The sequence below is a fragment of the Cucurbita pepo genome, chromosome 14 (assembly GCF_057944985.1).
Source record: "Cucurbita pepo subsp. pepo isolate OVF chromosome 14, ASM5794498v1, whole genome shotgun sequence".
NCBI lineage: Eukaryota > Viridiplantae > Streptophyta > Magnoliopsida > Cucurbitales > Cucurbitaceae > Cucurbita > Cucurbita pepo.
The window spans coordinates 7,336,224-7,362,583 of record NC_141811.1 but is presented as its reverse complement, the minus strand read 5'-3'; the positions used below and the strand labels follow the sequence as shown (position 1 = coordinate 7,362,583).

Genomic DNA, 26,360 nt, shown 5'->3' with positions numbered 1-26,360 from the left:
AATTTAATATACCATTGGAAGTGTAAGGATTAGAATGGAATTGTATCAAAACCAGAGTCTACCATTTAATTTATAACTTTATTTAATGCTCTAATTTTAAACTTAAAATCTTAATTCCTTAAACTCAACCATGTCGAAATAAATAGATTTCATCCATGAACTCGAACCAGGAAAAGAAAGGATTCATTACATTTTATTTTATATCGTTGTTAAACAAGATTATGCCTTAAAAGAAGCTAATTATCGACTGTAGATTCTATACAGGCTTGAATTTAATATACCATTCATAATGCAAGTAACATGGTCAGTGAACAGTATAGTAGGAAGGGATCACATTTATCAACTCATGAATGACAATGAATCATTCCCTCCCTAGAAATAATGCTTATCCTAAACAAATTTTAATTCAACCTATACATAGTTCAACAGGCCCCATCCACCAATCAAAGGTAAAATGTCTTGATTTGAATGGAAACAATCCAATGAAAAGAAAAATGGGAAAATAACTTTTAAGAGGATCAAAATTTTGCTATAACCTTGGGGTTGACTACATGGAGAATTAACAAAAGAAGCAAATTCATTAGAACTTGGCGTTGAAGAATGAATTAGCTTCTGGCAGTTCAATTGGGTGGTTGAGTGGGAAGGATGGCTGCAAAGCAGGAATGACGTTTGGCGCTGCGGCAAGCGGTTGGTGTCCACTGGCCATGAATGGCTGAGGAACACAAAGCTGCAATGCTTGTGTTGCTGCAGTTCCTGCATTGGTCGAGGACGTTAAGATGAAAAGTTGAGCGATGAAAAGGGAATTGTGAGATCCCACATTGGTTTGGGAGGGGAATGAAACAACCCTAAGCCTCGAGGGGAAGCCCGAAAAGGAAAGCTCAAAAAAGACAATATCTGCTAACGGTGGGCTTGGGTCGTTACAGGAATGTTCAGGCATTAGCCAGGAACAAGAATTTCACCTTATGTTTCGGATATTGAACAGGCTGTGCTGTCAACAAAGGGCAAGGTGGTATCGATGAGATGGTTGTCGTACCTTGAGCCAAGTCCTGAAATATGAGACAAGGAAACTAGGTAATTCAGAGTCAAAGGGAGAAGCAACATCATGAAAACAGACTAAATGATGAATTGACCTCAGAAAAAACCAAAGAACTTCAAACCGATCAAGAGAAACCTGCCCAAACAATAGGTACAGGTTGGGAAAATTGAGCAACGTTGCCACCAAACCCAGATATTGAGTTGTCATATGGGACAAACTTGGCGGCAGGCACAGGTGAACGAGGTACAAAAGGACTGAACACCACCTCTGGTTGTGCAACAGGCACATGTAGTACTGGCGTGTTGTTTGAAATGTAAGCCACTGGAGCTGCAGGGGTTGCTGACATGTTATTTGCAACGTATGGAGAGAAGAGTTTGGCTCTTGGATTGAGCTTGAATTCCTGCAGAAGTATAAAATAGAAGAATTATTTCATTAGTTGATCGGAGAAGAAATATCAATTATAACTTTGCGACCTTACAAAAGTCATCAATCTGTGTTCATCCCCATTGGTCAAGCTTAACGACCATGAATAGGACCTATCTTGTAAAAAGATATGTTCAAACAGTTTTGACATTTAAAAAACAATTAAAAAACCAGTGTTAAAAAGCTTATTCAGTCTAAGCAACTTTTAAAAAATACATCAAGCACTCCCTTAGGCATCCATTTTATAAAATGAAAGGAAGATTCAATCAAAAGGTTCAAGGTTCATCTTAAGAGAAAAGGATACTGTATCCAACAACAAAAAAAAAAAAAAAAAAAAAAAAAAAACAATGTCGTAAACCAAACAGTACCTTGTATTGATTCAACTTAGCAAACGAATACACAAAAATTGAAGATTATGCAGCTAGACTTAAAAGTTGCAACTTTGAACAGGATTTGAAAGTAAAGGAAACATTGAAAGGAAGCATCACTTTAACATACATGTACAAAGGCCGTTGCAACAGGTAATAAACCGTCCATAAAACACATACAGCCTACCTCACGTCGAAAACGTTTCATTAAGATGTATGAAAAAGACTGAAAATTTATCCAAATTTCAACACTGTTCTTGATCCAAATCTCATATTTCAAAGGGAAAAAAACTTACCTCAGTTGAATTTGTCCTCGCTAATTACCCAATTTGCTACCTTTCCTCTTGAAGACCCTTGAAAACCAGGATCTATGATTGAATATCTGTTTTTATTAATAAGAAACAAAAAAAAGTAACCGATAGATCCTTTGTCAAGAAAACGAGAGGAATCATCTTGTTGGATGGGAAAATGTTGCCCATCCTAATCAGTTTGGTGGACTGGAAGTGATGTCAGAAGGAAATACGTAGCTAATTATCCCAGAGGCTATATAGAGATCCTTATGGCAATTCAACCAGCAACTACACCAACGTTCGGTAGGTTAGGAGCACAAGTCCTCGGTGCAACATTCCATAGGGAAAATGCCTTCACTCGGCCTACATTTCATGAGGACCGATGAAGGAAGCAAGGTTGATCTAAGGACTCACGGAGAAGATGCTATTTTGCCAATTTTCTAAGCTGTTCAGTCATGCAAACAGCAGTAACAGTACAATAAAGCCAACATGGATTTCCTCCTACCCAAAGTGGTTCCTTGAGGAACTGATAAGGATTACGGTGTTGCAAACGTTCCAACTGAACCTATTACATGATCCAAGGCCAAGAAGATTCAACAAGTATTCATTCTTCACCTACAAAATTGAATAGGCTCGGTTCAACCATTATTTCATGTGTTACAAGCTTATATTCAATTGAGGAAGAACAATCTGGAGTCCCGAAAGTGAATATTTGCATGGTTAAAGAGTAGCGGATGAAGTTGCTATAAATTGCACTTAGATAAATGGTAGAAAACTTTATTTATTATTTTTAATTTCATAATTTCTTGTAGTGGGCAAAAGGGTGGGGAAGTTACTTGTCAAAGTGACTCTTTTTTTGTTTGAGATTCAAAAGGGAGTGGGAGTAAAATATGGCCACTAACTTTTTTAGGGGCATTTTAAGAGTTCAAAGTTTCTTTTGTGTCACTGCATCATCTTTGCCATTTTTAAGTTTCAACCAACATCATCTTTGCCATTTCTAAGTTTCAACCAATTCTTGTAGTAGATTGCATCTAAGTCATTCAATCAAATCTTGATCAAGTGCGATTGTGGAGTGACTCAATTTAGAACAAGGTTCCAAATCTTGCTTCTAGATCTTTGATCTGAAGAGGTAATCTAATTCTAGCCTTAACTCTTGGTTGATTTGAATTTTGTAAGTGTTAATTTCTTTGATTCAATGGTTCTTGCTTCGTCAAAAGCTTGGATCGTTGGGCTGAGGATTAGGCCTTTTATCAGCCCAACGATCCAAGAAATTAACACCTCCTTATACAAGATTTGGATCAACCAAGAGATAAGACTAGAATTAGATTACCTCCTCTTAAGATCAAAAATCTAGAAACAAGATTTGAAACTTTGTTTTAAATTGAGTCACTCCACAATCGAATTTCATTAAGGTTTGATTGAATGGCTCAGATGCAATCTACTACAAAAATTGCTCACTTTGACAAATTACTTCCCCCACCTTTCGGACTACTACAAGAAATTATGAAACTAAAAATAATAAATAAAGCTTTCCAATAACTTATCAATCGAGTGCAATTTATAGCAACATCATTCGCTACTTCAACCGTGCAAATATTCACTTCCAAAGCTTCAAATGGCCCTTCCTTAGTCGAATCAGCTTGTAACACATGAAATAATGGTTGAATTGAGTCAATCCAATTTTGTAGATGAAGAATGAATACTTGTTGAATCTTCTTGGCCTTGGATCGTGTAATAGGTTCAGTTGGAACCTTTGGAACACCGTGATCTTTATCAGGAACGGGTTAACCCTCGTCGACTTTCCTCCTGCCCAAAGTAATTATGACTGTAAATTCTATAGACCCCCTGTTATGAGAGTCTATACACGTAGGTGCGGGAGGGAGAGTAGGGGTACATTAGGAGGGTTTGCTTGAATGACCGTAGACCCAAGGAATTTTGTTAGTTAGAAGAGGGGCATGGGTACGTGAAGAGGGTGTGCTTGGATGGTTGTGTGGGTCCAAGGGAATTTTATAGTTGTTTGCTTGAGGGAGGGGTATCTTTTCGCTAATGGCTGTTTGGGCTATTCTCTATGAGAATGGGGAGAGGTGGGAAGCTCTCTAAACTATCCTTGTTACCGTTCTGGTCATTAAGGAAATGGTTGAGCAAGGCCTATTAATTTTTGTATCAAAGCAGTGAATTCCGAGGGTGATTTCTCTAATGGAAATGTGGATAAACACTGAGAGGGGATTCACTTCATCACATGAAGGGCTACACACGTGGTAATTAGGTGAATGAAATCCATTACATGTTGGGAATGAAATGAAGTTGAACTACCCTCTTCTAACATGTTACAATCCTCTTTTCTCATGTTACAATCCATTACAGCATCCATGTTGTACATTTGAAAGAGGTTGACCTCCTTGCTTTTCTCATGTTACAATCCTCTTGCCGCCGAGCCCCCTTTCTCCTCGATCCACAGAGACAAAATGGAGGACTGGTGCAAAATGGAGGACTGGTGCCAACAGTTCATCATGGAAGAAATGACTCACTAAGCCGAGATCACTAACTAATACTAATCTAATACTAATTAGAATAGAAAAGAACTGTCTATGTCATGTTATGTTTTCCCATGTAAAAATATGGGATGGATTATGTGATGACCGTCATGTATACATGATGCATATATGTAATATGTCATGGATGAAAGGAGAAAGGGAGTGATGTTAATGCAATGCTATGAATGTAAATCATGAGGATCTCATGCATATATGTATGTCATATGCATCGGGATATTTCCCTGTTATGTTATGTTAGTACGGATGCGTACCATCGATATTTATGTTCGCCATGATATCATCGGACCTTTATTTTTCTGTGGCATCGGACGACGTGTTAACACGTTGTGCCCAACCAAGCCAAACCCAAGGGTATGTATACGAGCCCACTAGTGGGTCCATGTGCGCGTGCATAGACTGTGTGTGGGAAAACACTACACATCCAACCCTGCTCGAAACTGAAAAGATTCCAAGGTCATGTTATGATTTTAAAGGATAGGTCCCATCATTATATGTGTGTGATTGCATTACTAACCCCAACAGTGGGGTGACTTACTAAGTATTTCTTAAAATACTCAAACCACGTGCTACCCTTATATTTTTCAGGTAAAGGTAATGCACCCCTAGACAAATGACAGTGAATGCTGAAATGGCCATAGAAGTCAAGATAGGCCAATAGTATGCATTAAATTTCATTTAGTAGTTAATAGGTGGTTTATTTCATTTTTTTCATGTTAAAAGACTGTTATTTTTATTTTCTTGTTTTAAATTAAATGTGTAAGTCCACAACTTCATTTGAAACGTTTTATTTAAATTTCCGCATATGTTATTAAAAGCATGCATGTAGTGACGTCTCTAGTTTAGGCAAAAAAAATTAGGAGCGTTACACCTAACCCTCTTCCAACTAAAAAAAAGATCATTCGAGCACACCTCCTCATGTGTCCCTACTTGTAAACTCTCGTAATAGGGTATCAAATTCCAGACAAAAGAGGAGCGACTGAACACAGATTTGTTCATGCACTAGCAAAGGATTTTTCCTGCACATCCGGCCAATAGCAGAGCATTTGGAGACTTAAGGTTCCTCATGAGATCAGATTTTTCAATTTATTACTCTCTCCATTTAATTAATACAGATGACAAATGACGGAGCCCTCTAACAGTGATAAGAATCACGGTGTTCCAAATGAACCTATTGCCAAGAAAATTCAAAAAATGTCATGAAGATTCAAAAATGTCAACAACAGAATTCGAACCTACACGTAGAGAGCTCAATTGATTTCAAACCTATCGCATTAGCCACTTAAGCACATCAACATTTGTTAGAAAGAACTATTTTCAATTTCATAAATGATGTAAAAGTCAAATGGTCAATTTGACTTATTCTTTTGTCGGGAATAAATCCCATCCACAAACATCTTTTGTCGGGAGACTATAAATACTCACAATATGTTATGTAAAATTCAGATTCGTTGATGAATGTAATTCAGATCTCAAATTGAGACGTTTTCCTTAGAAATCCGAGCATCATATTTGCCATTTCTAAGTTCAAGCAATTATTGTGGTAGAATTGCACCCGAGCCATTCAATCAAGCCTTGATCAAGTTCGATTGTAGAGTGACTCAATTTAGAACAAGGTTTCCAAATCTTACTTCTAGATCTTCGATCATAAGAGGTAATCTAATTATAGCCTTATCTCTTGGTTGATCCAAATTTCGTATAAGGAGGTATTAATTACTTGGCTACAGTTGGAGAGATGAGAAGGTTTTACACTCAGGGACCAATTGTACGAATGTCCCTTGACCAAGTTGAGTGTTTGAGGTCCTAAACATATTTCACTACTGTTTGTACAATCATGAACCAAGACGAGGAAAATGGAGGGGAGATCAATGATCTAGTTGAAGAAGTCCAGAAGAACGAGGAGGAACTGGAAGATGAGATTCATTTGGCACTTATAACAAGAAGACTTGTTAAAACTCAAGTTACGGAGAATGATGTTGATGATCAAAGAGATAACCTGTTCCACACGTAGTGTTTCGTCAAGGGGACTGCTTGTAGTCTTGTCATTGATAGTGGAAGTTGCACCAATGTTGTAAGTACCATGGTTGATCAAAATGTTACAAATTCCAACCCAAGATTATCCTAAACCTTACAAGCTCCAATGGCTCAATGATAATGGAACAATGAAGGTAGTTTCCAAAGCTTTAATATCTTTTACTTTGGGAAAATATAAAGATGAAGTTCTTTGTGATGTGTTACCAATGCAAGCTGAAGATATATTGCTTGGCCGACCATGGCAATTTGACAAGAGGGTTATGTATGATGGCTATTTGAATAGGTATTCTTTTGTAAAGATGGTAGAAAAACGACTCTTTACCTTTGAGTTCTGCAAATGTATTTGCTGATCAATTAAAGTTGGAGGAAAGAAAGAAAGATTTTGAGGAAAAAGAGTTAAAAGGAGAAAAATCAAAAGAGAAAAAAATAAGAATGAAAAAAGAGATGAAATTGAAGAAAAAAAGGAAGAGAGAGAGTTATTTGGCTACAGTTGGAGAGGTGAGAAGGTTTTCACAAAAATCGATCTTTGTACTTATGTACAATGGAGGATTTTTGGTCTCTAACTCTAACAACTTGGCTTTGCCTAGTGTTTTTTAATCTCTTTTACAGGAATTTGAAGACATGTTTCAAGATAAAGAAATACCTCCCATTGGAGGTACTGAACATAAAATAGACTTCATTCCAAGGACTGTCATTCCTTATAAGCCAGCTTATCGAGTCAATCCAACCGAGACAAAAGAAATTCAAAGGCAAGTGGAGGAGCTCATGGAGAAGGGCTATATACGAGAAAGTTTGAGTCCATGTTCTATACGAGACTTATTGGTGCCAAAGAAAGATGAAACTTGGCGCATATGCATGGATAATAGAGTCATCAACAAAATCACGGTAAAGTATCGACATCCTATTCCTAGGTTAGATGATATGCTTGATTTATTGCATGATTCGTGTCTATTTATAAAAATTATTTTGAAATCTGGATATCATCAAATTAGAATGCACGTAGGAGATGAATGGAAAACATATTAAGTTTGGATTGTATGAATGGCTTGTAATGACTTTTAGTTTAACTAATGCTCCTAGTACACCTATGCGCCTAATATCTAATGTTTTGAGAAAATATTTGAGAAAACATGTTGCTTATATTGATGATATTATAATTTATTTGAAGATTTTGCTCGAACATGTGGAGCATGTTAAATTAGTTTTGATTACACATAGAAAAGAGAAATTTAATTTTAATAAGGGTAGTTTTGCATGAAAAAAGTTCACTCTATTGGCTTCATAGTTGGTAAAAGTAGAGTAGCATTAGATAGAGACAAAGTTAAATTCATTATGGATTTGCCAACACCAAAAAGTGCACGTAAAGTTCGAAGTTTTCATGAGTTAGCTAACCTCTATAAGAGATTTATAAATGATTTTAGAACCATAACTTAACTATTGAATGACTTAGTGAAAAAGAATGTTGTTTTTAAATGAGGAGAAAGGCAAGAGAATGCATTCAATTTGCTTAGGAAGAAATTATGCAATGCATCATTATTTGTTTTGCCTAGCTTTTATAAAACTTTTGAAATTGGATGTGATGCATGTGGTTTGGTTATAAGTGCTGTCAAGATGGAAAGTCGTGAATGTATTTTAGTGAAAAACTAAATGGGGCAACATTGAAATACCCTACCTATGATAAAGAATTGTTTGTAGTTCATATATTGCATGTGCCGCAACACTATGCCCTAGAGAATTTGTGATCCACTTTGATCCTGAAAACTTGAAGTATGTGAAGGGTCAAAGCAAACTGAACCGTAGACATGTAAAGTGGGTGGAATTTATTGAAACATTTTCGTATGTCATCAAGTATAAGCAAGGTAAGGATAATATGGTAACTCATGTGTTATCTAAAAGGTACTATCTCTTTACTCCTCTTACTACAAAAATTCTTGGATTTGAGCCTATTACAGAACATAATTATATACAGATGACCAGGACTTCAAAACTATTTATGCATCTTGTCTTGCAAAAAAAAAAAAAAAAGCGATGGATGATTATTATGTGTTTCATAAATTTTTAATTAAGGAAAGTATGTTTTGTATTCCTAAATGCTCTATAAAAGATTTGTTTTTGAGAGAAACATATGGTGGTGCATTAATGGGACATCTCAGGATTAATAAAGTTTATAAGATGTTGCATAAACACTTCTTTTGGCCGAAGATGAAGCACGATGTCCATAAGTTTTGTAGCAAATGTTTTAAACGCAAAGAAACTAAATCTAGGTCACAACCTAACGGATTTTATACTCCTTTGAATGTACCTAATAAACCTTGGACTAATATATCTATAAAATTTGTTATTGGTTTACTGCACACTAAAAAGGGTAAAGATTGTATTTTTGTTGGGCAGATATAGTTATTAAAATGAGTCGAAATAGATGATGCAAAGCATGCTGCTGACTTTAAGAAATTAGTTTATGGATTTAATCCACTTCATTTGCTTCCTATTCCTTCTATTTTCCTTCTAATATTTTTGTAAGTGAAGCATGCAGATTTGATCAAAACATTTCAAAAGAAGGTGAAGGAAATTGACAAGTCAACCCTAATCCTCAGCCCAACGATCCAAGCTTTTATTAAAGCAAGAACCCTTGAATCAAAGTAATTAACACCTTCTTATACGAAATTTGGATCAACCAAGAGATAAGGCTAGAATTGGATTACCTCTTATGATCGAAGATCTAGAAGCAAGATTTGAAAACCTTGTTCTAAATTGAGTCACTCCACAATCGAACTTGATCAAAGCTTGATTGAACGGCTCGAGTACAATTCTACCACAAGAATTGCTTGAAACTTAGAAATGGCAAATATGATGCTCGGATTTCTAAGGAAAACGTCCCAATTTGAGATCTGAATTACATTCATCCACGAATCTGAATTTTACATAACATATTGTGGGTATTTATAGTCTTCCGACAAAAGACGTTTGTGGACGGGATTTATTCCCAATCCTCTTTAATCTCCACAAAAGAATAAGTCAAATTGACCATTTGACTTTTACATAATTTATGAAATTAAAAATAGTTCTTTCTAACAAATGTTGTGCTCTGGGCGTGTAGGGGCGTGTAGGTTCGAATTCTGTTGTTGATGATTCTTATCAAACAGCCTCATTGGGCCTTTCTCCCCTTAGTGCATTTTTTTAACAAAGGACATTGAAAACTAGGAGGCACTATTTTTTACCTGCATTTTTGCAAGGAAATTCTGGTATGGCTTCATCAAAAGTTTTGGTCTTCGTTGGTGCAAACCTAACAACATACAGGATTTTTCATCGAAGATATTCCGTTCTTTAAAAACAGAAACAAGATTGCTTTCAAATTTTTCTCGTTCGTTTGGGAGTTGAAGCAGTCTTCACAGCTAGATTTTTTGTAGTTCTCTATTCGAGCCTTTGTACCATATGCAGTGGTTTAGTTGCCGAATATGCTTTTTTCAGGCCTAGCTTTAGTGGCTCTTCAGTGACATGGGTTTTGCTTCAGGGTTTTTGTTCTTCATTGTATTATTTGGTTTCTTATATTTTTGGAAGTTCCTTTCTTTTTGGTATGGTTGCTTGTTCTTTACACTTCCTATGGGAGTTTGTTTCCCTAAATCTTTTATTTATTTTCATATATCAACTGAAAATTTTGTTTCTGGTTAAGAGAAACATAAATAACTTTATACAGATATAGTGAAAAGTCCTGAAGAGTAGAACACCTTGAAAAAAAAAACAAAACAGAACGCTCTATAATTAAGTTAACTACAGAAGGGATATAATTTATAAATCATTAGTGTCAAGAGCATCCCTTTCAAATACGCCCTCCCATTTTATTTCCCTATTTAGAAAAAAATATGTAGTTCCCTTCCATCCAGACATTTTTCCATAGCCTTGATTTAAATAGGTCTTCCCCAAAACCCCTGCCATTCACTGCAAATTCCTTCATGGATTTATGAATACCCCATCCAACATATAGGCGATTCAGAATTGAACACCAGCATCTTGAATTTAAACTCACGCACCAGTTTAAAGAAGGTGCCAATTTGGCATTCTGTAACTTATCTGAAGTAGGCATTTAATGATTCAAATAAACAACTCCACAATAAAATTTTCACCTTCTCTAGTACACTACCTCTTCACATCAGCATAATCAAATTTTCCTCTAGAGTGTCCTTCCTTTTCATTAATTTTTCAATAGATGATCTGATTGAGATATGGCCAGATTCTTCAAAGATTTCAAAAAATAAAAATATATTATGGATAATTACAAAGTCCTAACCTTGTGGGTTGCATTATACCTACATCCTCCCTATCGCATGGAAAGTGCCCAACATTCCAAACATATTCCTGTATTCCTCTATGTTGCCATCTTAGAGTTTTACGAGTGGATAAGAAGATAATTAGTTCAATCACCTTCAGTTCTTTGATGACACTCCCTTTCTCTTTGGCTAATCGGAAGATCCAATCTCTTCAAAATTAATTCTTATGGTAGTTGGGCCAACCTGAGAATAGCAGTTAGGTACACACTTTCAGCCAAGAGGTCATAGAGTCGAATCTCCTATGGAACTAAAAAAAAATCTTAATGGAAAAGAAGTGGCTGATGGTTTTGGATGTAAACAGTGAGTGGCATCTTCCTTAATCAATACTAGCAACTCTACTCAACATCTAAGGGTTTCTGACTCAATGGATAGCATCGTCCTCAATGAGTAGCATTGTCTACCATGAAAAGCCCTTGGAAGTCAATTGTAGTGATACAAATTGTTTACTCAAGTCTGTAACCTCAAGATACTTGTGGGTCTCATCTTTTCGAAGGTTTGGGTATCCAAATTAAACTCGACCATAGAATAATTTATCTTGACAAGTTGGTGTGTGATATGTAAAAGAGAGGATGAATTGGCGACTACCTCTTCCTTTGGTACCTTGTTTTTTTACTAGTATGGGTATTTTCTACAGCTGACTTTTGCATCTATGGCTTTTCTTTGATTTGTGCCGACCGGAGAGCGTTTAGTAACTCCCATAATTTCTGTAAGCTTTTGTCTTGTATTTCGTCCATCCAATAAAATTTTGTATCAATAAATACTTTTTTTAAAAGAAAAGGAAAAGATATTAAGGTATTAAGGTATAAATATAACTCGAGGGATTGTACTAATCTGAGGGGATTTTGGCTGAGAACAATGGAAAAGATATTAAGGTATAAATATAACATGATAAATGTCCCATGAACATTCTACCTATTAATTATAGTAGTGATGTGATAAACTGATAAGGATACGACGTACCTTGCCACTTTTATGGATTCTGAACCATGAGAAGGGGCCATGTCGATCGATGACTGCATTGAACTATGACAGGAGTCCATACTTCTATCCACAGACAAAAGTGAAGAAGTTGAGACACCAACTGAAAATGCATACGTCGTTATGTTGAGTGAAATGGGTCTTTCAGTGCATGGTTTCTCTAATTTAATAAGAGCGGGAGCAGAACAATTAGATACTCTAAACAATTGTTTTATGGCATTATTAAATTCTTATTATTCTCTGAATTTACTTAATCAGGCCGAAAATCCACCGCATAAAAAGATATCTACAATTCAAGTGGTCAAAGAATGATAACATTACATAGAAATATCCACGCTGGAAGGTATTTGAAAACTGTACAGCAAAATCATAGGGTCCTACACTAACTAGCTACTTTCAAGAGATAACCACTTGATCCTACAACATTTGGTGTCAAAATTTATTGAGCATTTAACATTGTAGGTAAGTTGCAACTGAAACTACAACTCCGTAGTGCTATTTGCAAAATCAACAATTCAAATAAAAAACTATCTGCAATTATATTTAGTTCATATATTAAGAAAACCCTTTCATAGAAGCTTTATAACCAAATTAGGTGAGCCAGATATAATTAACAACACTTTGAACTCACCACTCAATAAAGAGGATTGAACTCGATCAACCTACAGAAACAAAAGTAGTCAGTCTTTAGTATAGTCCACCCATATGAATAACATCTAATTCTCAAGAAAACACAGGTCTTGAATAAGCTTAACTGACATACATTGAGTCCTTGACGCATATCAAATTCCTGACCACGATCGTCCTGCTCCTTTTTCAATTGGTTATCTGGGTCCTGTCTATCGAATAATTTAACATAAACCATAAGAAAAGGAGCACTTCAGTGAGAAAAGAGTAATTGGCTACAAGATAAAACTGAACCAACAGATATATCAATCTCAAATAAAGTAGAGCGTGTGCCGCACAGAATGTTTCCTTTCTGGTATGAAATTGCTTCTTACCAAAAATAGTAATAGCAATAATATCAACGAAAGAATTCATGATAGTAATTAGTTACAAAATAAAATTAAACCAACAAATATCAATCTAAAAAAAGGTAAGAGAACCATTCTCCACACGGCATGTTCCCTTTTTGGTATGAAATTATTTCTTACCAAAATTAATAATGATAACAACAATAAAAGAACTGATGACACTTTATGAACCAGAACTACTTTTGATGGCCTCATCATGGAGATGAGATAAGCCTCAATTCTTTGCTGAACAGCCATAAAGAAAGAAATATGTTTAGGAGAAGTTATTTCATAGCTGCAATTGATTGCAGTGCCAGTGACAACTTCAAGCTGCAAGGAGGTTGGTGGGAAGATAGGGTCATTATGAATAGGAATATGATAACCTTCAAAACAAAGACCAACATGCATAAACTTAGATAGCATGCCAACGAAATAATTCATACAAACAGTTAGTAGTGTAGGTATGTTGAGCGAATACTATTTTTCAAGTACTATTAGTAGGCATCTTTCAGGAGGTTATCTTAATTAATACATGAGTCATTCTTAACTATTCTTTTAATAGGGCCATCGCTCCTCTAACTTAAAATATTAGAAGCATATGCTGGGTGAGTGTGCTACAACTATGCAAGGAAGGCACCAAAAGTTCACCTTTTTGCAATTTATTCTCTCTTTTCTGCTGTGCATCTCTCTGGTTGTTCTCAACATTATCTCGCAAAAGTGGTCTAACATCACTAAGCTTCCCAGTTACAGTAGGCAGTGAACCATGAGCAAACCCATTTTGATCTTGGACCAGGTCACTGTTTTTACAATTAAAATCTGTGTTGGTAATCACGTGCATTTAGATGAGCATATGAATCACAATAGAAATCGAAAACCCCCATCTATCTTTTTAGTTCAACAATTATGAGTATGGAAATTTGAACCTCGAAACTTTTGGCCAAGGTTGCCAAGGTTATAATGTCATAACCAATCTCAAGATATGCTTTGGTTGACAAAACCTTCCCCCATCTTGAAATATGGATTATTAAGCAAGAGACTACAGCTTTCTATGTGATGCCCAGTGCTAATTAAAATGCCAATAAATGATACTTTCCTGAAGCTACTATCATGAAACTAATTAATTATGCAATAATTTGTCTAGTATATACAACCAAGTAGGAGAGAACAGAATATTCTTTCCAAGTAAAATCAAGATGAAAAATGGCCATTTGAAGACAACATAACCTTCTCAACCACAGATAGGCACTTCTTTTAGGAAAAATCCCTCAGTTCTAACTCAAAATTCCTTAACATAAATTATGAAACTCCAAAATTTAGACCATAAATATACACAATGCTAGGAAGGGAGTATACCTTATTTGATTAATCGGACACCCCTCCTTGAATGACTCCGCACATGTCTTAGCCTCTGTCGCTTGATGCAACAAAATAGGATCGTTGGCCTTGGCTTCGTAATCATAACCAGCCAAGAGTTTGGAAAAACTACCAGCCGGAAGTCGAACCTACTGCACATTTGAAATAACCCAATGTGACCTAGATTTCCATTAAACTAAATTAGAATTAAATAACATGAGTACTAGATAAAGCGAAATAAAAGTGGCCTTAATTACATACCGTCGCAACAACTTGAACAAGATCACCAGAGAGAACAATAAGAGTATCTATCAATTACAACGTCATCGTCCACATTCACATTCCTTTTACTCTTTTTTGTCATCCTTGCTTTCTTCAGAACAACGCCTATTGATGCACAGATTGATTTCGTAACTATCACCATTTCTCAACGTATAGGAAAAATGAAAAAATTCAACAAACAAGATAGGTACGTCTCTTGTCCAAGCGAAGGTGATGTAAGAAAAAAAAAAAAAACAAAACAAAACAAAATAGATGCCAACGTTTTCATCCATCCATGGTCAGGTCAAATTTACGATCCAAATCATGTACACACCGGAGCACCAAATGCATACGATAGAATTGAAATTAAAAAGAAAAAAACGATGGAAAACAACAAATTCACAAAAGAAAGAACACAAACAGTACAATTGAAGTAGCAAATAGAATCAGGGAAATTAAATGGAGGAAGCAAAGATGAAGTAAGAAGAGAATACCGTATTCATTCTGGACACAGGCAATGTGGAGTTGCAGAAACGAGATCTTATGGAGATGACGAAATGGAATATGAGAAATTTTTGGCTGTTGCGTTACGAGCTATATTATCATTTTATTTTTAAAATTCAAATTTTCTTCAAATTTTAATTTAATAAATATTTAAATTTTCGATTTTCGACTTATTCAACAAATCTTTAAATTATACATTTATTAAGAATGAAATTAAAAAGTTATATCATATGATAATTTTAAAAATATAATTAATATTAAATATGATAAACCTACGTTAATTTTATTTTTTTAATATAATTTCTATTAAAAATGTAAGTAGACTAGTTATAGGGATATTATTTCATAAATTTGAGAACAAAAATTATTAGAAATAGATCGAATAATTGAAAAGTAAAGTTTATCCGACTCTTCACATGTAAGGAGAATATTTTATTAATGAGCTAGCATAATTAAGTGTAGAGTTAGAACTAGAACCTCTAAATTACAAGTTTGTGTCAAGGCCATTGGACGATGAAAGCCCCACATCGGCTAATGTATGGAATGTTCATGGATTTATAATCAAGGAATACTCTCTCCATTGGTATAAGGCCTTCTGGGAAAGCCCAAACCAAAGTTATGAGAGTTTGTGATCAAAATGGAACAATATCATAAAATTGTGGAGAGTCGTGTTCATCTAACAAATGCATATGGTGGATAAGATACTGATAATTAAGCAAACTTGGGGGAGGAAGAGAAACACGGAAAGTGTTATCTCCCCTCCCCCGCTAAAGGTTGAAGACGATGACATGGCCGGAATAATTTATAGGTGAGCTCTTTAGAGTTTTCTTCCCATTCCATTTATCTTTTATGTTGCGGAAGAACCCTTAGGTTTTCGGGGTATTGGATTGTTTGCGTTACTGAAGCCGACATTCTCGCTTCCGCTTTGTCCACCACTGCTCACGCGAGTGCTTCCCTCTAAGGCGAAACGCTCCCCTATCGATGCATTTTTACATCCCACAGCTTCGACAGATCGTTTATAGCCCCGTTCATCTTCGGCGCAAGAGAGCTTGAGTTTGGTTTTAAATTTGTAAAGAGTAACAATTGAGCTTGAGCTCAATCCATGGAAAGAGTAAAAAAGGTACTTAATTCAAATTCCAATTGAATTGTTTGAGAAACACAATGGATGAATCAAAGGTACCATTGAATTAATACACCGAAAGTAATGGATGTCTGTCAAAACCATATCATTACACTGAATTAATCATTTATAACTAAAGAATCTTTATTTTAAATCTAAGATGAAAGTGTCATTAAATAAAAAATATATGATGTTCTCAGTCTCAAATTTACATCCAACATTCAACTTTATACACCTAATTAACTTATCACAAAATATAAGACTTCAGATATTAATAGAAATGAAAAATCTCAGTCTCCAATACACCAAAACACACACATTAATCTCTTATATTCTAGCCCCCCTGCAATTTTAATGAACAACCACACAATAGTACATCAACAATGGCAGTCCTAGTCACTCAAGCTGACCCTGCTGAGAAGATTACTGCAATGAATTTCTACTAATCTGAGGATAATTTTCTTTTCCTAATCGAATCTGAACCAACAAGAATGATATCTATATCCCATAGTGAATCCTCCTCGGCAATGCAGCTACCGACAATTGTTCGTTACTTTTCTCAGCCTCACGAGAAGATATAAAGGTCAAAAGTGTCAGTTCAATGGGACTCATTTGCCACAGTAAACAAAATTTCAATAAACCAACACTACACATGACCACTTGAAAACCAAGGCAATGCAGAGTGACAACCCTGTTTTAGACCATTGGAAGGCAGGTTGTCTTGAACGTAAGTAATCAGAAGTATACCAAATTGTTGGGTAGAGAAGTCGTGTACTGTTAAGCATAAGTGGGTGTTGGCTAGTCTCTTGAAGGGCAATCAATCGTCAATCATGTTGATACATTCAGTAAGAATGTCTTCTTTTTTCCCTTTGGTCATAGAAGATAAGCCAACTTTCACAATATTTCGTGGAGTGAGAGCACTAGACAAGCACGTACGGTGGCAAAGAGAATTGGTTTCCCTTTAACTGCCTCCTTTTCTTTTGAGGAGTTCCTGGTGGTTGAAACAAAAGTAAATCCACGTTACAAGAGAGGAACAGTTCTTCAAACATAAGCACGTTGCATGGATCAATGTGAGAAGGTATTGAGAAGAAAATAAATAGGGAAATGGCAGCAGTGAACTACATGGAAAAGTACATGTTAAATATTTTTGCCCATGGAATGACCATAACATTGAGACAAAAAAATTAACTAATCATTATGTCACCCAGCAATAAAGAAAATAGCAGTGTAAAATTCAAAATGAATGACCCACCTCAGGCTATCCCTTGTAGTCGATCCTTCCACATCTTGGGCACCTTCATTCAAGAAATACAAAAATGAATGGAGTATAAGCATCCGCAGCCAATAAAATGTACTCAAATCCAAATGAAATGAACTATCAAATTGGGAGAGAGAGAGAGAGAGATACGTGACAAGAAGTAAAAGAAAGTAATTAACCAAAAGGAGAAAAAATTAGCTCATACTAAATTATTATTTGAAATCAAATGCTTTTCGAAAGTGATGGAAAATCTCACTTCATTCTCAATCAAAGTTTTAGAATGCTAAAGGCATCCTATCTGAACTTCAAATACCTTCTCTGGAAATGGAGCTGTCCAATGTGGAAAGCCAATGAACTGAAAAATGAATATGAGAGAAATGACATTGAGAAATATTTCCCAAGTATCAAACATTTGCTATTTCTAAAACCTCAAAATCAATGCTATATATCAGTGGACTAGAGAAACGTTTCATATCATTGTTGTTCTCTCTGGACCTTTGTACACATTTTTTCTCTTGTTTTCCCACCTTCATTATATTACTTTCATTTCCTTCGATTAAAAAAAAAAAAAAAAAAAAAAAAAAAAAAAAAGAAAAGAAACCGAGTGCAATCCAGCCAATCAAGAATAAAAGAAACTCTTTCCAGAAATAATTACAAGACAGTGCAGAGAATGGAGTAATACAATAATACCTATGTGAACGTAGACACATCAATTTAGTTTTGCAGTGCATAATAATGCGGAGCCAGTTCAGACAGCCAAAGTCGATCAATTCTAGTGATATTGCGGATGTACTTATGATTAGTTTGCACGAACTCGTTGAAAATTACACAATCTGGTTTTTTGCGGAATAGCACAGAAGAGGGATGAATCTGTACCACCTCACCACTTGCACAATCCCTGCATTTTTTGTCATGTGTGAGATAGAATAAAAAAAATTTAACAAGACAACTAGAACTACATGAAGAACGTATCATAAACACGACCCAGAATGGCCTTTATTCTAGAGTAATCCAAAAGCCCAAGTTACAAAAAGCGTTTAGAGATTGATACAAGCATGAGACAAATACAGATGAATACCTGTATGTTCCATCTGGCTGCTTTGTGGCTACGTTGAGGAAAAAGGAAGCAGCTAGGCATCTACAAAACTGAATCGTGTCATCTCCACAAGAGTGAAGAGGAAGATTCATTTGTTCAACATGTTCCCTAATTTGACTGCAATAAAATATATGGTTGGAAAGATTATACAATGAAAAATGTATATGGTTCTTTGCTTTTCATAAGCTGAGGGAGAAATGAAAGAGTGTACAAGCGCATACAAAAAACAATCTACAAAAAAAAAAAAAAAAAAAAAAAAAAAAAACCCTCAACAACCTATAAGAACATGCTCCAATCCAAAAGAATAATAAGTATTAAGCTGATAATTTAAAAAAGCCCAACAAAAGACGCCCACAAATAGGCTTTAAACCTTTCGCCTTCCCAAAGATTTTGTGAAGACCCTCCAATCCTCTAAAAATTCTATTGTTCCTCACCATCCACACTTCCAACAAGATAGAAAAACAACATAACAACCACAAGACCTCAACTTCACGAAAGGTTGAGTTCATCGCAATCTCCTCAAACAAAGACCCATATTTCCTACTACGTACCAAGTCTATCCTAAACAACTTGACCAACTCCAAAGGGAGTAAACAAACTAGCAACTCCACAAAAGATGATCAAGATCCTTGCATGTTGTCATCGATCACACCACTGCAAATCCAAAATCAAGGATGAAGGTCGTCGGATATGACCGTGAGTGTTTACTCCATCAGGCAAAATAAAAAATAAAAAAAATAAAAAACTTCACTTTCTTGTGGATTTTAACCTTCCACAAAGAGGAAAACATGAGGTGTCCTAAACGGGAAAAGGGAAGCTTCAGAAGAGAAGCTTTAGAAGAAGGGTGGTAGAACCAAATGTTTTTAAATCTAAAAAGGGCAAAATCCCATGTCACCAAATATTTTCGAATCTAAAGATGATAGGCCAAGGATCTGAAGTCTAGGCCCCCTCAACGATCACCTGAAAACATGATCCACCCATTAGTAAAAACGAATTCTTCCTAATCTACAAAACACCACTCTCTCTGCCACTAGACCGAGTAAACCTATTCATAACTAGAGAAGGATCTAAGAGTTTGCACTCAATAATTTTATTAAGGTTCCTCACCAACCTCGTGACTCTTCCTCAACTAAACTTCTCAGACAGGAATCTAATAACCTTGAAACTCACAGCTAAGCACCAATGCTCACCATAAAGGTCATAGAGGCTCCCAAAACTCCTTCCTCCCCTTGGGACTAGACGGGCCATACACATCCAAGACTATCCTACCTTCACAACTTGGAACTCAAAATATACAAAGAGAGAAAACACTCCTTTCAGAATCTTGTAGACTTAAAAACTCTCCCATACCACATCAAAAGAATGCCTCCAAAGCCCATATTAACTCCAGCCCTGCCTACTCAACATGATACCACCTAAAGACTCCTAACAAAGAGACTACAATATTCTTGGAGTTTAGTTTCCAACAAAGTGACAACATTTGGCCTTTCCCAAAGTAAGAAATCCTTGAGCAGCCTCCACTTTTCCCTCCCACTCAAACCCCACACATTCCAAGAGACAAAGCCTCATTGAGTTTAGTTCCCCAGCTTCTGACAAAGCCTTTTTGCCATCCTAGTTAATTGAACAATCTAGGTTTTTCAGCTCCCTTAGCCTCTTACTCATGGTCCAACTGTCTTTTGCCCCTTCTCCTTCCCCAAATGCTCTTGAGACTGCTCAATTGATACAAGATGATTTCTCACGATTGAGGAGAGCATGGCAACCATACCATTCTCTCTTGGAAGCGGTACTCCAGAGAATTAAGTCTTGGCCTTGGAAAACCAATATGACCTCTAGTAGTATCGAAGTGGCTCTCAAAACCCCACACATGCTCTATGGCTAACACAAAGGAGTAATCAAAAACCCACTCTCCCCATTAAAGTTGTAACCAACCTTTGTGAGACCATGCTAACCTCAGAACTGATGCAGTTTAAACAATGGAAATTAGGAGGGGGTTGTAAAAAGACAAGGACAAGGAAAAAAACTCAATTCCAGGTAAAATAGGAGGACTCAGCATAAGAGAAGAGGAGAGCAACTTTGGACATGAAACAAGGACTCAAAGACTTGCATCAAATCAGAATGAGAATTCTAAGAAGAATTGTGATTAGTATTAACTAGGGATTTAGCACCCTGACCCTATAAAGCCTACACCTTGTTCGATGGATGCGGACTCAATTAAAAAATAGGTGGGAAGAGATGCAAAATGTATAGCTTAAAACATTTTGTGCATGTAAACATTCAATAATCAATTAAATAAACAAAAGAAGAGCCCCGGCGAAGTTCCTTTTAAATAATTCATTAAGAAATTAATGGCAAGGACTAAAATATTTTTTTATCCAAAGTTATAATGCTAAAAAATATATTTTTAAATTAAGATACTAAAATAGAACTTAAACAAAATTTCAAAAGTGAAGAATGTGCTCTAGTTAGAGGGATCAATTATCTATGAGACCTCATCCCTTGATGCATGATCATTAACCAAGGAATTTTGTTGCTAACCTGTGAACGTCACGTGCGTGTCTCAAAGATCTGCTATTTATAAAATTTTCTTTGCACCACTTTTTCAAGCTTTTCTCCACTTTTTCTTTGCTAAGTTCCAACTTTTTCTTATTCAAAAATTCCTCAGCAGATCGATACACATTGATTAGAGTGAGATGATCACCTTCCAGACTTGAAAAACATTTCATTTTAGCTCTTGCCTGAAAGCAGAATAAATATATGGAATTTTACCATAGAGTTAAATAGAAGACTAAACAAGACTTCATCATAGGAAATATTTCTAATTATTAACTATTGTTGAGTGAATGACAGTAGCATGCTATAACTTTTATGATACGAGGACAAAATCTAAAAACAAAAGAGGAATAGAAACGACATAATTTGTATAAAGTGTGGACTGACCTCTTCTAACTTCTCACGAGGGTGGTAAAAAATGGATTCAACTGAGAGCATTGACACAGTTATCAACATTTCTTCCAAACAGTTGAACTGACCGGCAACAATCAAAGCTTTAGAGTATATTGGATCTAATGGAATACGAGCCATCAAATGTCCTACTGGATTAGATAGTTTGCCGTCATGTGCTACAGCCCCAAGCAGAATCAATTGCTCCAACGACTTGAAAATAGCTTGCCTGTTGAAAATAAGGGTCAAGGACACATTCCCATCTTTCAACCCCCACCCCTCAAAACCTATCTTTTCTTCCCTTTTTTTCCCACAAGTAAGAGGAAGCTAAGGTAGATAAAAGAAAATAAAAAGTAGTAGCTCCTATTCACTTAACACCTACATATAAAAACATCCGGCACCCACACATGAAAAGATAAACCCTACAACATGCTTAAGCAATAAACTTTATAAAACTTGCACCTTGGTGGTTCTTCCAAGAAATCAAATTCCATGATATTATCAACGCCTAAAGCCTTCAACTGTAAGATGACATTAGAAAGGTTGCATCTCTTTATCTCTGGCTTTGTTGAATCCTCAAGTTTATAAAACATATCCTCAGGATACTGACGAAAGCATTTTCCAGGTCCTTCACGGCCAGCACGCCCACTGAAGCACTAGAATATTAATACTAGAACTCTCACTAGTTAAATTCAAATATTTTTCGCTAGAATTATAGCCTAAACAAAATTTCATAATAGCAATCATGCAGTCATGCTTAATCCAACATATTACCTCCTTTGTAGTGCCTGTGCTTTTGAGGTTGGAAAAACAATCAATGATTCCATCCCTTTGTTTGGATCATAAGTGCGTGCTTTTACAAATCCAGGATCAATAACATATTTGATCCCAGGTATTGTCACGGATGTCTCAGCAATGTTTGTTGCCAATATCACCTAAAAAGCAGGGCCACCAGCAAAATCTTTAGGCAAGAAGCATTAATTTCAAAAATGAAACAAACAAGGACTCTAGGAGATATAAAAAAATATGCAAGAATGTAAAGGATCTTTTTAGTAAGATATGCTGAAATGATAATATTTGACTGGGAGAAAGAATGGAAAAAGAAAATTTATATAATGAACTCTTTAGATACAACGTTGTTAAACTACCTTAAAAACTCCAAGAAGCATCAATTTCAAATATGAAACAAACAAGGAATATATGAGATAATAAAAAAAAAAAAATGCGAGAATGAAAAGGATTTTTTTAAAATGATAATATTTGACTGGGAGAAAGGATGAAAAGAAAATAAAGAATCCATTTAATACAATGTGGTTAAACTACCTTACGGACTCCAGGTGGAGTTGGGGCAAAAACTCGCAATTGTTGCTCCGAAGGAAGGGCTGAATATATAGGAATAACTACTATGTTCTGTTTGCTTTCAGGCAACTTCTGAATCTTGTCCTTGGCAAGATTTTCAATAGATTCTATCTCCTCTTGCCCAGTTAAAAATGCAAGTATATCACCGGGACTCTCCTCCAAATGAATCTAGGTCACAAGATATGTGTGATAATACATTGAAATTGTTACATGAATTAGAAAGACAAAGGGTGTTCAAAAGTTTACATTCAAAACAAAACTTGATAAACAATAGTCGTGAAAAAGATTTATATAATAAGCAAGTGAATAGAAAATTTACATGTTATTGTTAATAAAAAGCCAATGTGAGAATTTAATAACTACCTGAAATATAGTAATAAGCGTGGCCTCCAAATAATCTGATACATGCTTACGAGTATAAAATATAGCCACTGGATGTTGACGCCCCTGGACACGAAGAGCCCTTGCCCCACCAAAGTACTCAGAGAAAAGGCGTGCATCTAAGCTGGCAGACATGATAATTAACTTCAATGGAGGTAGTTTCCTTCCACGATATTGCCTGAGGGAACTTGCATATTTACCATTATTTCCATTTTCTACCACTAGGCCATTAGCATGCATGTTCTCAGCATTCAAAGAGTCATTCAAAGATCTAGATCTTGTTTTCTGCACTTTTTTCAAAAATCCTAGCAATACATCGGTATTAACTGTTCTCTCGTGAGCTTCATCAACAATGATAACTGAATATCTTGAGAGAAAAGGGTCCAACAGTGCTTCCCTGAAAATTTATAAAAGCAACATGATACCTAAGTTAGAAAATTGCACAAAGTCCACATTTACCCTAAGTTCTGCAAATCTTAAAGAGACAATTAGAATGTCAATAAAAGAAATTTAGTTCACGTATTAGTCATCAAACAAATTTTATTTATCATGCCTATCAACAAATAGGTTACGTGGAAAAAAATATACATTGCATGGATCAAGAGGAAGGACACAATATGAATTCAAAATCAAGTATCACCATCAAAATACAAATACTCAAAAAGACAATAAAGAAAAATAGAATAAAAATTTGTAATAAAACCTTATTTGCGTGTCCGTTGAAATGGCAATTTGAAATGAAGTCAAAGTTTCTATATAGTACCTTAGCAGTAGACCATCAGTCATGTACTTGATTCTTGTGGAACTAGAAGTTACATCCTCAAATCTAATGGAATACCCAACCTTTTGCCCAACTTCAACACCGCATTCCTCAGAAACTCTTTTAGCAACAGTTACCGCAGCAACACGCCGAGGTTGGGTCACCCCGATAGCTTTCCCATCTCGACAAAATCCAGCATTAAACAGGAACTGCGGTATTTCTAAAAAACATGGATACAAATAGTTCAGCATAACAATAAGGTAACTACGATTATAAAATTTAGAAACATGGGACAGAATCTCACGCGTCGTTTTTCCACTCCCAGTTTCACCAACGATGACTAATGTATCATTTCTATGCACCTCTTGTATGAGCAGATGTTCAACTAATCACATAAAAGAAATCAACAACTCTCAGGAACTTAGAAAAACAACTAATTTGAAATAGAAGACCAAAAGAATTTAGGTTAGTACCCGAAGCTACTGGGAGTGACTTTCTATGTTCTGCAATTTTTCGCTTCCTGCATAGCAACCAAAATCACGTCACCAAAACATTGTAAGTTGTAACCAAAAACAGGTTAGAACTATAAGTACATGCCTGGAGATATTTTCGCTCTTGCAATCATTAGCTGAGACCTTGGCATTGACTCCCAGTCTTTCCATTGCCCCTGTAGTTTTACAAAAAAAAAAATGATGAAACAAAAGCCAGTTATAATCAATTACAAAAAACTTCTAACTTAATTTCCAATGGCTGATGTATAGAAGGGAATTGCCCAAATGCGTGCTAGTTTTTATTAGATTAGTTAGATTTCACCTATCCGACTCCAAGCTCCAAGCGTAAACGGATACTTCAAAACGATTTTGAAAGCTCATGGGTTTGACTCGAATAAAATCAACCACGAAACCTTTTAAAAAAACAAATCTCACCTCGAGTCGTCACTGGAACCCACCGGAAAAGGGTCGTTGAGGGCTTGTAGTCACAGCCGGTGAGGAAAGAAAAACAGAGTCGCGCTCGTTATCGGAACTGTTGAAGAGAGAGAATGGCCGACCGTCGAGTACTGGTCGATGGGAGCACCGGCGTTGGCCAACCGCCGGCGGAAACCGAGAAAGAAAAGAGGATGATGACAAGCCGTCGCACGATGAACACTCCCCTAGTCGTGGGTGACTCCGAGACAAAGGGAAAAGAACAGTCGAGGGTTTAGGTTTAGGCTTACAAAATTAAATTTCATAATTATCTAATTATTTTCCTAATTAACATTAAAAAGTAAATATGTTTATTTTTTTGGAAAAAGAATATAAGTTATTTGGCTCGGTAATTATTTTCCTTTATTTATTATATATTTGTAAAAATATATATAATTATTATTATAAGAAAATTAAAATAAATTAAAAAAAAAAAAAAAAAGTTGACCCTTTTTTTATCCCCGAACATAACTACATGTTCACGACGCTGTAGGAATGAGGATTGATCGATGTTGATACGTGCTCGCCAATTTGAGTTCATTGATATGAGTGACATATAAAAGAATTCATTGCCTCATGTGTTTTGTAGTCGAGATGTTCTTGGTGCAATCAAAGTCGATTCAGGAAAGACGCTAGTTTTTCTCATACCTGTAAATTGAATCGGGAGTCTTTAATGAACTAAAATTTTTACTCTTTTTGAAAGTTATTCTCGATTGGATGATATTTGCTGCTTGGTGTCAAGGTTGTACATTTTCAACCATGCGGCGACATGATCTTGACACGTTCCTAATAAGTTTTAAGGAGAACTCAAGCCTCATTCACATTTTTCGCCTCAATTTGTGGCTTCGTCGAACCTTAGGCAAGATTCGTTTTCGCCAACCAGACACAACTCGTGTAGAATCCAAATTTGTTTGGTCACACACGTCATCCGTGCATACATGCTTAATCATCTGCAACTCTAACTAACTTGCATTTACTGTATACCAAGTCTTCAGGCTTGATCTTGCCTCTATTCTAAGCCAAGGTCTCTCATAAGCAACGTCGCATCTTATCCTCATCTTGGTTCCCGTCGACTAACTCATGCATCGTGATGTCGTTCCATGTCTCGGGACAGCTTGGCCATTTTGGCTTGCTCGAACATGTCTATACCCATGTATTGCTCATCTCATCGAGATATCCCGAACATCCATCTAGGTTCTCATCGAGGTATGAACCCTCCTGTGTCCATGCTAAGTCATTTACAGACTTTGTATCGGATAGTGAGTTCATATACCAACCTTCGACACATGGACTGGGGTGTAATTTCAATATACCCGTGTCATCTGACACTATCCTTGAAAGACCCAT

At 35.9% G+C, this 26,360-nt stretch overlaps 2 protein-coding genes across 3 annotated transcripts; both read right to left on the bottom strand.

Annotated features, from left to right (window-relative positions):
• Positions 1-263: 263 nt before the first annotated feature.
• LOC111783839 (uncharacterized) lies at positions 264-13,857 on the bottom strand. The gene is made up of 8 exons (XM_087117591.1): positions 13,668-13,857; positions 13,317-13,402; positions 12,770-12,847; positions 12,638-12,668; positions 11,989-12,166; positions 1,172-1,436; positions 960-1,046; positions 264-753 (listed from the first exon to the last, which is right to left on the bottom strand). The coding sequence occupies exons 1-8, from the start codon at positions 13,855-13,857 to the stop codon at positions 412-414; spliced, it is 1,257 nt and encodes a 418-aa protein (XP_086973717.1). The 3' UTR covers positions 264-411.
• A 2,543-nt stretch (positions 13,858-16,400) lies between these two features.
• Positions 16,401-25,255, bottom strand: LOC111783818 (RNA helicase family protein). Of its 2 annotated transcripts, XM_087117630.1 has the most exons (16): positions 24,978-25,255; positions 24,645-24,718; positions 24,525-24,567; positions 24,356-24,436; positions 24,055-24,271; positions 23,274-23,688; positions 22,875-23,078; positions 22,326-22,486; positions 22,014-22,199; positions 21,549-21,780; positions 21,147-21,346; positions 18,594-18,728; positions 18,206-18,413; positions 17,829-17,870; positions 17,510-17,552; positions 16,401-17,248 (listed from the first exon to the last, which is right to left on the bottom strand). In XM_087117630.1, the coding sequence occupies exons 2-13, from the start codon at positions 24,711-24,713 to the stop codon at positions 18,230-18,232; spliced, it is 2,127 nt and encodes a 708-aa protein (XP_086973756.1). In that variant the 5' UTR covers positions 24,714-24,718; positions 24,978-25,255; the 3' UTR covers positions 16,401-17,248; positions 17,510-17,552; positions 17,829-17,870; positions 18,206-18,229. The 2 variants fall into 2 exon arrangements, with proteins under 2 accessions (XP_086973756.1, XP_086973755.1); XM_087117629.1 differs by lacking the exon at positions 17,829-17,870.
• Between the last annotated feature and the right edge of the window lie 1,105 nt (positions 25,256-26,360).